The sequence below is a fragment of the Leucopleurus acutus genome (genome assembly GCF_964270905.1).
Source record: "Leucopleurus acutus genome assembly, chromosome: 3".
NCBI lineage: Eukaryota > Metazoa > Chordata > Mammalia > Artiodactyla > Delphinidae > Leucopleurus > Leucopleurus acutus.
Window position 1 is genome coordinate 3,973,143 of NC_139145.1, and position 14,321 is coordinate 3,987,463.

The window sequence follows — 14,321 nt, forward strand, 5'->3', positions numbered from 1 at the left end:
GGGTCAGATGGTGGCTCCATGCTTCGCCTTTCATGCTCCTGGCCCCTGTGGTTGGGTTCCTGTGAGTGTGAAGAAGCCTCTCCCAGCAGGTCCCGCTCCACCCTGTCTTGTTAGGAGCAGGATCTGAGCTGGAGACATGCGGGTTCAGTTCCAAGCAGAATAGCTCCACGCGGGAGGGAGAGTGCAGGCCGCCCCAGGCCGTGGGTGGGCTTCTCACCCAGCCTTCTTCCTGCCCCGAGCCCTCCTGGCTCTTTGCTTTTTCGCTCATTTACTTCATTGTAAGGATTTCTTCCTCCTCAACATATTGCTTGGCCTGTTTTTTCAGGTCTGGTAGCTTTTTCCTGCCTTTTTTTTTGTGTGTGTGAAAAAAGCACCCAGTTTTGCATCTATGAGCACAGACAGGTGACGTCTCCGGGCTAATAAAAGATGCCCCTGTCATGGGCTGTGGGCGGCCCCGCCGTGGGCACTTCCTCCGGGAGGGTTGTGACAGAGAGAGCTTTTTTCTTTAAAGTTCAAAGGTATACTAAAGATCAAGAGAAGAAGGTGGCCTCAGCGCCAGTTTTTAGGAGGAGAGGCGTGATAAATGTTCCTCGTTTGCCTCTGTCTGTTTTGAGCAAGGCCCCCGACCACGGGGGACAAGTTGCTATTTATTCATTCATTCTCTCTCTGCAGTTTGGGGGGTACCTAGGTGGAAGGATTGGGTGTTGAACCAGGACACTGTCATTTTAGAGTCACGCGAGGTTGTGACTCAGACCACGATATTCACGGGACTTTGCCCCATGTGGCTTCTTGAGGCTTCCGTGGCCAGCGCTGTTGGCCCTGCGGCATCTTCCAAAAGCGTGGCCCTGATCGTCGTGGTCCCCAGGTGTCGCACACTTGCTCTGGGATTAGTGAAGGGGCTCTGGCAGTGTGGGGGGATTGGGCCGAGCCGGGCCCCTGGGGATTCCCAGGGCCTGCCCTTCCCATGCCCAGGCCTCCTGGGGATGGGGCTCCCGGGGGCTCCCCAGGCCATCATGCAACCCAGCTTGTGGTTCACGCCTCCTGGCTCCTCCCCACAGCTCGGCCGAGTGTCCTGGGGGCTGACAAGGTGTGAGCATTGGCACCAACGTGAAGATGCAGGCCAAGGTTGTCTGGGGCGCGAGCGGCCAGAAAGGGCTCCTTTGGCATCACTGGGGCCTCTGGCTGTGCCCATGAGTCAGCTCTGCAGCCAGAGGGTGGCTCCAGGCTCTGTGCTCTGGAGCGCTGTGCATGTCTGAGTCGTGGGGAGGACGTGGGGGTCATGTTGCAGCCCACTGGGTATCGCTTGGTCCCCTTCGTCCTCTTCTCGAAACTGTGCTTTTGTCTGAGCGACTAGGCAAATGTGCTTGTCTTTCCAGGACGCATCTCACAGCAGCGGTCCCCTGTGGGAGGGGCATGGTGACTGTCACTTATCTCTTTGTGTGATGGATTTTTCATGTGGCTTTTGAGGCAGAGGGAATAGCGCTCCTTGAGGTGCCCACACCCTAATTGTGGAACCCGTGAAGATGCTCCCTGACATGAGAGGGACTCTGCAGCCTGGATGAAGTTAAAGATCTGGAGATGGGTGCTCACCCTGGATTAGCCAGGCGGTCCAATGTCATCACAGGGGTCCTTCTAAGAGGGAGGCAGGGGGGTCAGAGTCAGAGAAGGGGATGTGGTGATGGAAGCAGTGGTCAGAGAAGAGAGGCAGAGAGAGACCGGAGATGCTGTGAGTATGCAGGAAGGGGCCTCGAGCCAGGGATGCGGTGCCTCTAGAAGCTGGAAAAGGCAGGAAACCTCCAGAAGGAGCACAGCCCACTTGAGATCCGGGAGGGACTCCTGGCCTCCAGAACTCGGAGATAAAGTTGTGCTGTTTCAGCCACTAGGTTTGTGGAGATTCGTTCGGCAGCAGTAGGGAACCAACGTGCAGGGCTGCGGGCGATTCTTCCTTTGTGCCTTTCGGAGTTGGCGTTGCTCAGATAAATGTTAGCATGGTCCTGGCCTTGTGCGCGGGGCTACCCATCCACTCCCCCCCGTGCCCACACAGCCCCGTCCGGCCAAGCTGCCTTCCTCACATCTCTTGTCCTCACATTTCTCAGTTGGCCCTTCTGACCTTGGCCTCCCGCCTTCCTGGCTCTGGGCTCTCTGCCTGCTTTGTCCCTCTCGTCACTGTGGACTGTTTCAGTCCAGCCAGTTCCATGGGGTAGAGCCAGATCAAGGCTGGCATCCTTGCGTCCTTCGCGGGCTGCTCCTGGAGCCTGTGCTCTGCCCCCGGCCCGGGCTCTCCTGCTCCGTGGGCCCAGCACGATGACACCCCCCCCCCCCAACGCCGATCTGGCTCCACAGGCCAGGGGGCAGGGGGGACAAAGGGTTCTCTGACACTGGGGCTGGCGGGTACGGTGGGGCAGCACTAGTTGCCCCGAGCGCCCCCTGGGCTTCAGGCTCTGTGTGATCAGGGAGCATGCCCAGCTTGCAGGGAACCTGGGGCGTAGGGGGTGCTCCCAGCAGAGAAGGATGAAGTGGAGGACGTTCTACCGCCAAGCTTTTCCCTGTATGAGGGCACCTGATGAGCTGCTCTCGGGACACGGGGATGGAGTGCCAGGCCCACACCCGGGGGCCGGGGACAGGGGCTGGGGGCCTCCCGTGCTGCCTTCACGGTGGGTTTCCTCTTGAGTCTTGGTGGAGGGGTGCTGGCTCCTCCTGGGGCCTGAGCCCGCTCAGGGGCCCCTCAGTCATCGTCTCCTGTTGGGAACTGGGCTGTGGTGGCAGGAACTGGGCTGAGATGGGAGCAGGGCCCGGGGCTGGCTGGGAGTCACGGGGAGGCTTGGGGCTTCACCTGATGGCAGGTGGAGGGGAGGGCCCGGGAGGAAAGAGCTGGGGGAGAGACGCCCCCGGGGCTGGGGCACAGGCCCCGCAGAGAAGAACTGGGGGCATTGTGCTCAGAGAGCCCCCGAATCCTTTTCAAAAACAGTGCACCCCTCAGAGTAAAGCTTTTAGTAGGGTGACATTCTTTTCAGAGGACGCACCTTCCTGCATATTGAATACTGTATTCTTGTCAAAACCCCAGAGTTGCAGATTCCAGCCATCCAGTTTCTGGAAAACATCTGCCATTGGACCTCAGAAACCCTTAGTCCCCAGAGCCCCTCAGCCAGGAGGATGTGGCTGCCTGTTGGGGAAATGGCGTCCCTTACCAGTCATCTTAGTTCTGAATTCTGGCTCACGGACGGACAGAGTGCACCCGGCTGTGGGAGACCCACGCCTTGGGGTGTCTCTCACCCCCCCCCGCCCTGAGGCTCGCAGGCTCAGCGCACCCCGCTCTGTCGGGCTCCTGGCGGGGGGGCATCAGCCCAAGGCCGGAGTCCAGATCTGGAGAGCCTTCTGCCCCCGGGAGGAGCAGCTGTCAGGTTGGGGCGGGAACGACCCCCCGACCTGGTCACCGTGCTGCAGCACAGGTCGGGTGGTAGCCTCCACGGGGGTGGCCAGAGTGTCCCCCATAGCCCAGCCCGTGAGTCCCTCAGTTTGAAGGCCGCTGGGGGAGGTGCCGGTGCAGCAGCCCAGGAGAGCCTCTCTGGGCTGGACTCATTTGTTGGGACCCAGAGAGCGGGTGGAGCCCTCCTGTCACCTGTCTCTGGGTGAGGAGGAGCCGTCCAGGACAGCTGGGGAACTGCCCCTCCACGTGTGATCACGCTCATCCGTCCCAGGCGGCGGGCTGCGAGGGCTGGGCGAGCGTCAGGCCAGGAAGGCCAAGGCGTGCAGGGTCTCCCCGTACACAGAACTTAAGAAAAATCATCGCTTTATTGAGAGGTAATTCACAAAGCAGACAGTTCCATCCATTTAGAATGTGTAAAATTCAGTGGTTGCAGCCTATAGGCATGCCTGCTCTCAGCCTCAGAATCAGGAGTGGGAAGAAAGGGCCGCTCTCTTTCCTGTTAGAGGCTTCAAGGGCTGGGCCGGGGCGGGGGCAGGGACAGGGACCCACCAAGTGTCTCTGGAGGCCGCACTTCCTGTTAGAGAAGGAACCCAGCAGACGCCTCCTCCGTGGCCGGGCTGCGGGGTGTCCTCCGTCTCTCATGGGGTGGGGGCTTGGCTCTGGGGGAGCCCTTCTGCGGGCTGAGGAGTTGAAGGCTCCAGGCGTCCACGCTGCCAGGCAGCCAGAGGTTTTGTTTATTTATTATTTTTTTTTTTGGCAAGTGCAGAACTTTCTTCTTTCCTTCTCCCCTACCCTAATCTCTGTTTCTTTTCTGGGGGTAGCAGCTGTATTGAGATAGAATCCACCCGCCAACCAGTTCTCCCACTTACAGCACACGATTTTTTTTTAGCGAATTCAGAGTCCTGCAGCCTTTACCACAATCAACTTTGGAACATTCCCATCACTCCATAAAGAAACCCAGACCTCTTAGCCTGCGGTGGCCTTCTGTGCCTGGCTTCTCTCGCTGAGCATCGTGTTCTCAGGGTCCATCCATGTTGTAGTGAGTGTCAGTACTTCTCTCCCTTTCATGGCTGAGTGATGTGCCCGTGTGTGGAGGGACCAGTTTGTGTACCGTCATCTGTTGATGGACACTTGGGTTGTTTCCACCTTTTGGCTGTTGGGGATCATGCTGCTGTGAACATTTGTGTACAAGTTTTTGTGCGGACATATGTTTTCATTTCTCTTGGATGTATACCTAGGAGTGGGGTTGCTGGCTTGTGTGGTCAGTTCCATGTTTAACTTTTTGGGGGACTGCCCCATTTTTACGTTCCCACCAGCTGGGAGTCAGGGTTCCAGTTTCTCACCAACACTTGTTGTTATCTGCTTTTTCACTCTAGCCGCCCCAGCTGGGGGAGGTGTGTGTCACTCTAGTTTAGATTTGCATTCCTCTGATGGCTGATCACCTCAAGCATCTTTTCATGTGCTTACTGGCCGTTTGAGTCTCCTCTTTGGAGAAATGTCTATTCAAGTCGTTGGCCCACTTTTTAATTGTGCTGCTTGTCTTTTTACGATGAAGTTGTTAGAACCTCGCATTTTGGGCGTGGCACTGTCTCGTTAAGAGCACATTCCTTTTGCTATTTTTAAAGTATGTGCACGTCTGATTTTTATTTGCCCTCCTTCAAAAAACGTGTCAAGGGTTATGGAGTGTTGGGATTATAAACCATTTGAATTTTTTTCTTTATATTTACCTACTAAAAACTTTACTGCAACCGGCATGAATAAGACAAAAAAAAAAAAAAAAAGAAAACTGCACATGATCCACTGCTGAGCCGAATCTGGATGACAGCGGTGGCCGGAGAAGCATATCATGCCAGGTGCAGTGCAGGAAACTACCTGCTGTCGTATCACCTGCTTGCTCCCCCTGCCCCCCAGGGAAAAGCGCTCCTGCGGTTATGTTTAATGGGCGAGAGAACTCGTGTGCGCAGGACCCCGGGGCTGCCCTCCGTCTGCCCAGGACAGGCTGGTCTTGGGGGGAGGCGGGTGTCCTGCCCCACCTCATTTCCCACCAACAGTGCCTTGTGGGAGGGCAGGCGGCAGCATCCGTGGCAGGGTGGGCCTCTCTCGTGGTGACACAGCTGGCCTTGAGGGGGAGCCTGTGTCCTCCTCCCCTGCTGGGACCGGCCTGGCCAAGAGGAGAGTTGCTGTTGCAGGTGGTCCTGGTGCCCATCACCCACAGCGGGTGGCGATGTGTTGGGAGACTGGCATGGTCGCAGCAGAGCCGGGCTTCCAGGCACGCGTGATGCCCCCTCGTGAACTGTGCAGAGTGGACACACCACCCACATAAAACGTGGAGAACAGGGCCGGGGCTGTTAAGCGCTGATGTGTCCACCGCTTCCGAATCTGGGCACCATCCGTGGTGGGCTGCGGAGCTGACCTATGGCCCTTTGCGCGGCCGTCGGGGGCTTGGGACGAGGAGCTGAGACCCGGGTGATCGTGTTCCGGCTGCAGGCCTCAGAGGACAGGTTTGATGGCCATGCAAGACGGGTGGGCGGCACGGACCCCCTCTGCTGCTCTGTGCGGGCAGGGGTGGTGGGTACAGGGAATCTGGGCGGGTGGGGAGGTGGGGTTGACAGGACTGGGCAGCTCGGGTGGCAGGCGCACGAGGAAGGCTGGCGAGCGATGGCTGCGGCTGGTCATCTGTCCTGTCCCCGCTGTGTCCTGTCCTGGATCCCTGCCCCGGGAGGCCTCCCTCCCTACGCCCCTGTGCCTCCCTTCACAGCCCTTAGCCCAGCTCAGGTCCACACCCATGTTCCCAGATCATCGGGTCAGGCCTGTCCCCCCGGGGCCTTGAGCTCCCTCAGGACAGCAGAGGCCCTGGGTGAGCCCCGTGTGGCTGGGTCTGGGCTGGAGGGGAGAGGGCCGCTGGCTTCTGGGGGCTCAGGTGGGGAGTCAGGCGCTGGGCCCCGGCTGTGGGGTGGGGAGCGGGGCGGGGGGGGACGGCGTGGTGGTCCATCCCGAGGGCTGGTCAGCCTGGCCGCAGCCTGGGCCCTCTGGTGCCTGCTGGTCCGCAGGGGGGTTTGTGATGACCCTTCCCCTTTATAAACCCGTGTGACCTCGGTGGTTCCCTGTGATCCCCCTCAGAGCTGTTGTCACATGGTCCCGGGCACCCGTGGCCTGCCCTGTGGACCGCAGCTTTGGCTGCCCTGCGAGGAGGAGCGACAGAGGCTCCTGTGCACACAGGGTGGAGGGGCCCAGGGGTCCCAGCCCGGATGCAGTGGTGACCCCGTGTGTGCCAGGACCTCCGGGGTCCCCAGCAGTCCAGCCGTGAGTGTGACCTTCAGAGCGCGGCCTTAGCTGCCTGCCCGCTGCCCTGTGCGCCCAGGCATGGGGTGGTTGAGGGCAGGACCTGGACCTGGTCTGATATCCGCCTGGGCCTCCAGGTCTGTCCCAGGCAGCTGCCTGCCTCGGCTCCCATTCCCGGGCTCGTGCTGCCCTCTAGCGCCCGCCGGGAGAGCGCCTTTGGGGAGCCAGTGGCTGCGTCTTGGCGACATGGACCCCCCCCCCCCACTCTCTACTTCCTGGACTGGTGGGCTTCCTGCCTTTCTCACTCCCCAGCTCACTTTGGGGTGGGGGGAGGTGGACTTGGTTAATTGTCCTCCAAGTTCTGGGTCTGCGTGCACTTGGGTTCTGACCTCTTTCCAGTCCTGGAGGGAGTCTGGTCTCCTCTTGTCACAGCAGGGACCCTTCCCTAGAGTCTGTCCCCTAAGCCTCTTCCTCATTGGGGTGGGTCACCAGCCACCCCACTGGGCCCCCCTAACTCTCGTAACTCTTGGGATGGGCGGGGGCCTCTCCAGCCTGCAGCCTTGTCCCCTAGAGGAGCCCGATCCCTGCCATGCTCCGTGCCACGCTCTGTGCTGGGTCGGCCAGGCGTGGTTATAGCCCAGGGTGAAACACGGCGGGAAACGAGCCTCTCTGGCCGGACCTCCTGCTCTCCTGGTTCCAGGTCCCGGCCTTGGGCAGCCTGTGGTCACTGGGGCCTGGGTTCGCTGACAGCAGCCGGGCCAGTACTGGAGGGACCCACACACTGTTCCCCTGCTTGTGGCGGCCCCGCCCGAGGAGGGGTTCCCTGCTAGTGAAACACACAGGACCTCACTCACCTTCCCAGCCCCTCCCGTGCTTCTGCCTCTGGATTCCAGCTGTGAGGTCAATGCCAGTGCATCTGGATGAGGCCCTGATAAGAAAAGGTTTTATTTCTGAGGCCCCTTGTTTGAAATGTGTGCTCTGGCCTCCAGCATCGCATGGGCTCTTAGAACGGGCTACCTCTGTTAGTAATTCATTGCAGTCATTTGGTCTTTTGTGCCAGAGAGAGTGATGAAGTGGCCCCCAGGCTCCCCTTGGCCCTGCTCGGCTGCGCGGCCTCTGTCCTTGGGGCCGGGTAGTTTGGGTGCCTCCTGGGGAGAAGGGAACCGGCCCGTGGCAGTGATGGAGGTGCTGACGCTCTCTTGTCTCCCTTGCAGGTGTGGCCGTCTCTCTGCTGCAGCCATGGGGTCCGAGGATCATGGGGCCCAGAACCCAAGTTGTAAAATCATGACGTTTCGCCCAACGATGGAGGAGTTTAAGGACTTCAACAAATATGTGGCCTACATCGAGTCCCAGGGGGCCCACCGGGCAGGCCTGGCCAAGGTGGGTGATGCCCCAGGCCCCCGTGCAGCTCTCCCCGGCCGCTACCCTGTGCCCACCCAGGGGCAAGGGGCCCGAGAGGCACCCGTTACTCTGCTCATTGAGCCCCTCTGACCTAATTTATCCATGAACATATGTTCTTTCCCCAAGCCAGGCACAGTTCTGGGCACCGGGGTCCCCGAGGGCGCTGATCCTGGGTGGGACACAGAGCATCATGGTGGGACCAGCAGCCGTCTCACCCCGTCAGGGGGGTCCCAGGGGAGTCGGTGCTGGGGAGGGCTTACTTTTTGCCTTTATATTCCTACTTAAACACATTTTTTTGAGACTGTAATGCACGTATGAAGCGAGTTCAAGCATTGCGACAGGGTAGGAGGGAGAATGAGTTCCCCCTCCACCCACCCTGACCCCGGCTCCTCTGCCTGGAGCGGCACGGCACTGATTCCTCGTGTCTCTTTTCACGGAGCATCACACGTGGACGTGCATGTGCGTGTGTGCGTGTGTGAACACCGGCAGATAGCATGCCTGCCCACGCCTCTTCTGTGCGGGGAACAGACCTTGGGGACGGGTGCCGAGTTTCTTCATGTGCACGTGAACCTGTGTGTGTGAGGGTCTGCTCACCACATAATCTGGGAGATTTGTCACCTGATTTGGGTTCTTCTAGTTGCTTCCTGTATGACCGGCACTTTGTCTAATACCCAGCCCTCTATTATTTAAGCTGGGGTTCGCTAAGCCTTTTCTGCAAAGAGCCAGATAGTAAATATTTTCAGCTTCTTGGGCTGGACTGTCTGTGGCCACCACTCAGCTCTGCGGCCGGGGATGACCCACAACCCCACAAGCATGGCTGTGAGCACATGAAACCTGATTTATAGACACCGAAATGTGCATTTCGTAGAATTTTCACCTGTCCTGAAACAGTCTTCGTTTGTTATTTTCCCTCAACCATTTAAAAATTTTAAAAAAGGAATTCCCTGGTGGTCTAGTGGTGAGGGCTCTGCACTTTCACTGCCGAGGGCCTGGGTTCGATCCCTGGTCGGGGAACTAGGATCCCACAAGCCGCGTGGGGTGGCCAAAAAATAAATAAGTTAAGTAAAATTTTAAAAAGTAAAAAAGAATTTAAAAATTTCTTTTCAAAAAATGAAAAAAACCCCAGAAAGAATGCCAGCATCAGCTCCGTGGCTGGACGGAAGCAGGTGGTGGGTGGTATTGGGCCGCGCGTCACGGTGGTCTGTCCCCAGACGGTGTCTGCAGCGAGGGGACAGGTGTGCTGGCCTTCCTCTGCCCACCTCCCCTGCCGGGTTTGGTTGGCTGTGTGACATCCATGCCTTTAATCTCAGCCACGCAGATGAGGAGAGAGGTGGGCCTGCAACATCTTACCTCCTCTCCCCTCTCCTTGGTTTTCGTTCCTTGGGCCCCATGACAGCACACACCCAGCAGAGCCTTCTCATCGGGGTCTGTGGCTCTGGAAGCCCCGGGCCTAGGTTCTTGCAGGTTCGGAGCCTCCCTCTGGGCTGGACCGATTGGCTGGGGTCGGTTGTCAGGTGCCCCTTTCCCTCAGGTGCCCCAGCTGGGGGCGGTGCGGGGGACTCAGAGGCCTGGTGCCCGTGGGGCTGGGCGTGGGGGGCCCCCGTTCACCTGGAATGTGTCCTGTTCCTCACCTCGTTCCGCGTTTGCCGGGATGCAGCGCCAGTTCTGTTTTTGGATCCAAGTTGTCCCCTGTGCCAGGAGTCTTGGTAACCTCGTGGAGTGCTCCGCTGGCAGCACCTGCCACTTCCCCCGGCCCCTCTCCTTTCCCTCCTCCTCTGTCATCTCCGGCTTCGGCTTCCGGGCTGTTGCCAGCACCTTCTGTCCCTGGGCTGCTTTGGGTGCAGCCTCGTGTGGCGTCACCGAGTCTCCCCTGCACGTCCTCACCCCGGCTCTGCTCCTTCCCTTTTCTTCTCCTTTGCCGGCTCCTGCCTTTCCTTTGAGCCCCATGCCTCTGCTTTTAAGCCTTTAATTCCCGTGGACCAGTTTTCCACTAACTTACTTGAATCGACGGGAAACCATTCGGACTGGATGTTTTTGTGAGGCAGATGTTTTCAGGGCACATTTTCACTCTGCCCTTTGTTTGTTTTTTTGGCTGTGTTGGGTCTTCGTTGCTGCGTGCGGGCTTTCTCTAGCTGTAGTGAGCGGAGGCTACTCTTCGCTGAGGTGTGCGGGCTTCTCGTTGCGGTGGCTCCTCTTATTGCGGAGCACAGGCATGCGGGCTTCAGTAGTTGTGGCACGAGGGCTCAGTAGTTGTGGCGCACAGGCTTAGTTGCTCCGCAGCATGTGGGATCTTCCTGGACCAGGGCTCGAACCCATGTCCCCTGCATTGGCAGGCGGATTCTTAACCACTGCGCCACCAGGGAAGTCCCCCTCTGCCCTTTGTTTGCATGTTCCATTCCACTCTTCTTAAGTGGTATTTTCTTTGCTGTTTTCTCTCTGGCAAGGGCAATTCTCTCTGGAAGGGCACGGTGAGGGCGGGCAGGGGCTGCTGGGAGCAGCTCCCCCGCTGTCGCTGAGAGATCCTGTGGGGACAGTCACGCTGACACACACGCGTGCACCAGCATCCCTGCTCCCGTCAGGCAGGGACGGCGTGTAGGTGCCTCTAGCCCCTTGGGGCCTCCCGGCTACTGCGGGGGCAGACGGGTCCAGGGAGGCATGTGCCACGGCCCTCGGTGCCCCCAATTCCTTCCGACGCGGGCCGTCAGCCCTGAGGGCTGCCAGCCTCTTTGGAGAAGGGACACGGTGTCCTGCTGGCCTGAACGAGTTCTGTAGTTGCTGGGGTCCCCCTCACCCTGGTCTCATCAGCCTTGACCGCCCTTCTGTGTGTGTGTGTATGTGTGTGTGTGTGTGTGTGTGTGTGTGGTGTTGAGGTTTCTTTTTTCATCAAAGCTACATTTGATAGCCCCCCGACAAAAGCTCTGTCGGGCCTGGGGCAGCTAGGTCGGGGTGGGCACTCAGCAGGCACGGCTGGGCCGGGGCCCGGAGCTGAGGGGGCTCTGGGTACGGGGGCTCCCACCCTGGGGCCATCGGGGTGGTGGGTCACATTCCTCACCCACCCTGAGTGTGCTCTGGGACCAGTGTCCAGCTGGGCTCCTTCCCCCTCAGGCTGCTTGGGAAGGGCTGGGGGAGGGAGGGAGCCAGGAAGGGGCGTGGCTTAGGGTCCTGGGGAGGGGTCAAGGGGCGTCAGTGCTCTCAGTGCCCTGCAGCCAGGCGGTGCCCTGGCTCTTCTTAGCCTCCAGGCCTGCTGCCAGCAGAATGGCTTTGGGTCCAGCTGGTTCTGGGGGGCAGAGGCCGGCCCCTCACTTCCTTCCCTCTAGAAGGGTCTCCCACACCTGCCCCAGCTGCCTGCCAAGCTGGCCACCTCCCTGGTGTCACGCCGCTCCCTTGGGTGTGTGGCCTCTCGGTCCTCCTGGCCTTGGCTGAGTTGCCCCCTAGCAGCTTCGAGTCAGGGTCCGTCCAGGGCCACACAGTGGGGATGCTCATGGGCCTTTAGGGGACATCCTTCAGGTGTCCTCTGCTTGGAGAGCCTCTTTTCAAATCCTGCTCTGCGGAGACTTGAGGGTGTTAGGCCGAGGGATTTTTCCAGAAGCTTCGGGTTCCAGACCAGTGGCCTTCTGTTCATGCGCCTTTCCAGAACCCGCTTAGCATGTGCCTGGGAAAGTGCAGTTCACACGTGTGAGCCAGGTGTCGGGAGCATCTGCCGGCTCCTCCCCAGTGTCCAGATGTCACACAGCAGAGCCCGAGGGGACAGGACTGAGCCCGAGGCTCTCCCCTGAGAGCGGAGGGCTGAGGAGTGGTCCATTCATCCCGCAGCCTGGTTAGGGAGGCGTTTCTCCAACAGACTTGGGGCGGGGGAGCCGGTCCAGGGTCACTGCGCTTTCCCCAGGAGGAAACTCAGGCTTTTCTGCAACGAGGAGGCATCAGCCACGTAGTTAAAGAGCAGCTCGGGGTCCCGGATCCCTCAGCCCACAACCCGTTTCCCTGCAAGAACATCCCGTATCCTGGAGGCATGGGCCCTCTTCTCCTTTTCTTTTTTTTTTTTTTTAAATATTCATTTATTTGGTTGCGCCGGGTCTTAGTTGCAGCAGGTGGGCTCCTTAGTTGTGGCTTGCGAACTCTTAGTTGCAGCATGTGTGTGGGATCTTAGTTCCCTGATCAGGGACTGAACCCAGGTCCCCTGCATTGGGAGCGTGGAGTCTTAACCGCTGTGCCACCAGGGAAGTCCCCCTCTCTCCTTTTTATTTTTTGCATTTCTAGCCTTGAGTGTTTTAGTTCATCACCTGACTCCTCAGATTTCTCACTGGGAATCTAACAAAACGGTCGACGGGCAGGCTGAGCCCAGCACCCTGTTGTCAACGCCAGGCGCCTGTGGCATTGTGACTGAACAGCTGTGTCTTCTGGGAGGGGGCTCGTCCCCATCTAACTCTAAATGAGGGTCCTGCTGGCACTGCTGACATGAGGGCTAGGTCATTCTCTGGGGGGCCGTCCTGGGTGCTGTGGGGTGTGGAGCAGCCTCCCTGCCCCCACCTCCTCGATGCCAGGAGCTCCCCCAGTCCTGACAACCACAGACGTCCCCAGACATGGCCCAGTGTTCCCCGTGGGGCGGGACTGCCCGGGTGAGGAGCGCTGACTTTCTCATCGTCGCTGCTGTCGTTGTTACTGATTTATGTGGGTGGACACCCCCATGCGTGCTAGTCGTGGGTGGGCAGCACCCTTTTTAGCAGGAACTGGAGAGTCAGTGTTTTCGTCGCCAAGCAAAACATTTCTTTGCACCCATGTGACAGCGGGATCCTGGGGATGGTGAGTGGACTTAGCCGCTCCCGAGCTGTCGGCCAACTCGGGCCTCAGCGCCGTGTGCTTCCCTGGTGGCCCTGAGCTGGGAGAGGGTTCGGCTCCCCCAGGGTGCGTGGCTGATGCACCAAAAATGGGTTGGTTTAGTTCCTTTTCCCAGAGCTGTTGGGTGGGTGGCCCACTGGACGCCCTGGAAGGAGGTTCGGGGCTTGCAAATACCCACCTGGGCCCGTGGGGCTTGCACAGAGGTCACCCCCGACTGGTGGAGAGGAAACGTGGAGGGGGAGGTCCATCCCCATCCGTGGCACCCTCCTGGGGTGGGGGTGGGTGGGCCGGGGTGCCGCCACCTGCTGGGGGAGGGGCGTGGTGGCGCCTGCTGTGGTGGGGGCTGCAGTGTGACCTTCTCAGGCCTCCTCCTACTTGGAATTGTCACCCCCCACTGCCCGCCCCCCACCTCCTGCCTCTGGGCGGCTCACCCAGCCCCGCTTTACCCTTATTACTGTCCTACAATTTCCTTTTCTCGCCGGGATTTATCACCTGCGCCCTCCAGTCAGGACTCAGGCCCTCGCCTGAGTCCTTTGTGTCCCCATGTCTCCCCACCACCTAGAGCTGCGATCGCCCCCAGTAGGTGTCACTGGAGCGAGGGCGCTGGAATGAGTGTGCACTGCGGCACCAGGGTCTCTGCTCTGGGGCCTCATCTGCGCGGAGTCCCGAGCCGGGCACGTGGTGGCCAGAGGGCGCGGTAGCAGAGCCCCCGGGACATAGCGAGTGCATCCCAGGCCGAGGGGCGCACACAGCCCAGCCTGCCCACATCTGCTGACTCTGTGATCGCGCACGTCCTCTGGGGCTGCTCCCACTTCTCCAGGCCCTGGCCCCGTGCAGAGGCAGGCACAGCCCCCTACCCTGCTGGGTGGTGCCTAGATAGGCCTGGCCCCGGGTCTCCTGGGAGCTCGGTGACACGGACAGGGGGTGCTAGGTGCCCCCAGGCTCTCCCTGCCCCTCACCCAGTCCCAAGCGGCCGAGCCCAGGGGAGGCGCCGCTGACCACCCTCCCGCTCCATCTCGCAGATCATCCCCCCGAAGGAGTGGAAGCCACGGCAGACATACGACGACATTGACGACGTGGTCATCCCGGCGCCCATCCAGCAAGTGGTGACGGGCCAGTCGGGCCTCTTCACGCAGTATAACATCCAGAAGAAGGCCATGACGGTTGGGGAGTACCGGCGCCTGGCCAATAGCGAGAAGTACGCGGGCCTGGGTGGCGTGGCGGGCGAAATGCCAGCTCGGGGTGCGGAGGGCGGGGCGCACGCAGCCCCCACAAAGCCCGCTCTGTGTTTCCTGGGTGGGCCTCAGCACCCCCCAGTTCACAGTCCCCTGGTTCTTAGGGGCAAAATCCAGACCTTCACCCGACCCAGGGTCAC

At 59.9% G+C, this 14,321-nt stretch overlaps 1 protein-coding gene across 3 annotated transcripts in view; it reads left to right on the forward strand.

Annotated features, from left to right (window-relative positions):
* KDM4B (lysine demethylase 4B) overlaps positions 1–14,321 on the forward strand; it is a 134,664-nt gene that overhangs the window by 32,253 nt on the left and 88,090 nt on the right. For all 3 annotated transcript variants that reach the window (XM_082836020.1, XM_082836021.1, XM_082836022.1), the window contains exons 3-4: positions 7,924–8,089; positions 13,969–14,144. In XM_082836020.1, coding sequence (XP_082692146.1) covers positions 7,949–8,089; positions 13,969–14,144 — 317 coding nt within the window. In that variant the 5' untranslated portion in view covers positions 7,924–7,948. The remainder of the gene's footprint in view (positions 1–7,923; positions 8,090–13,968; positions 14,145–14,321) is intronic.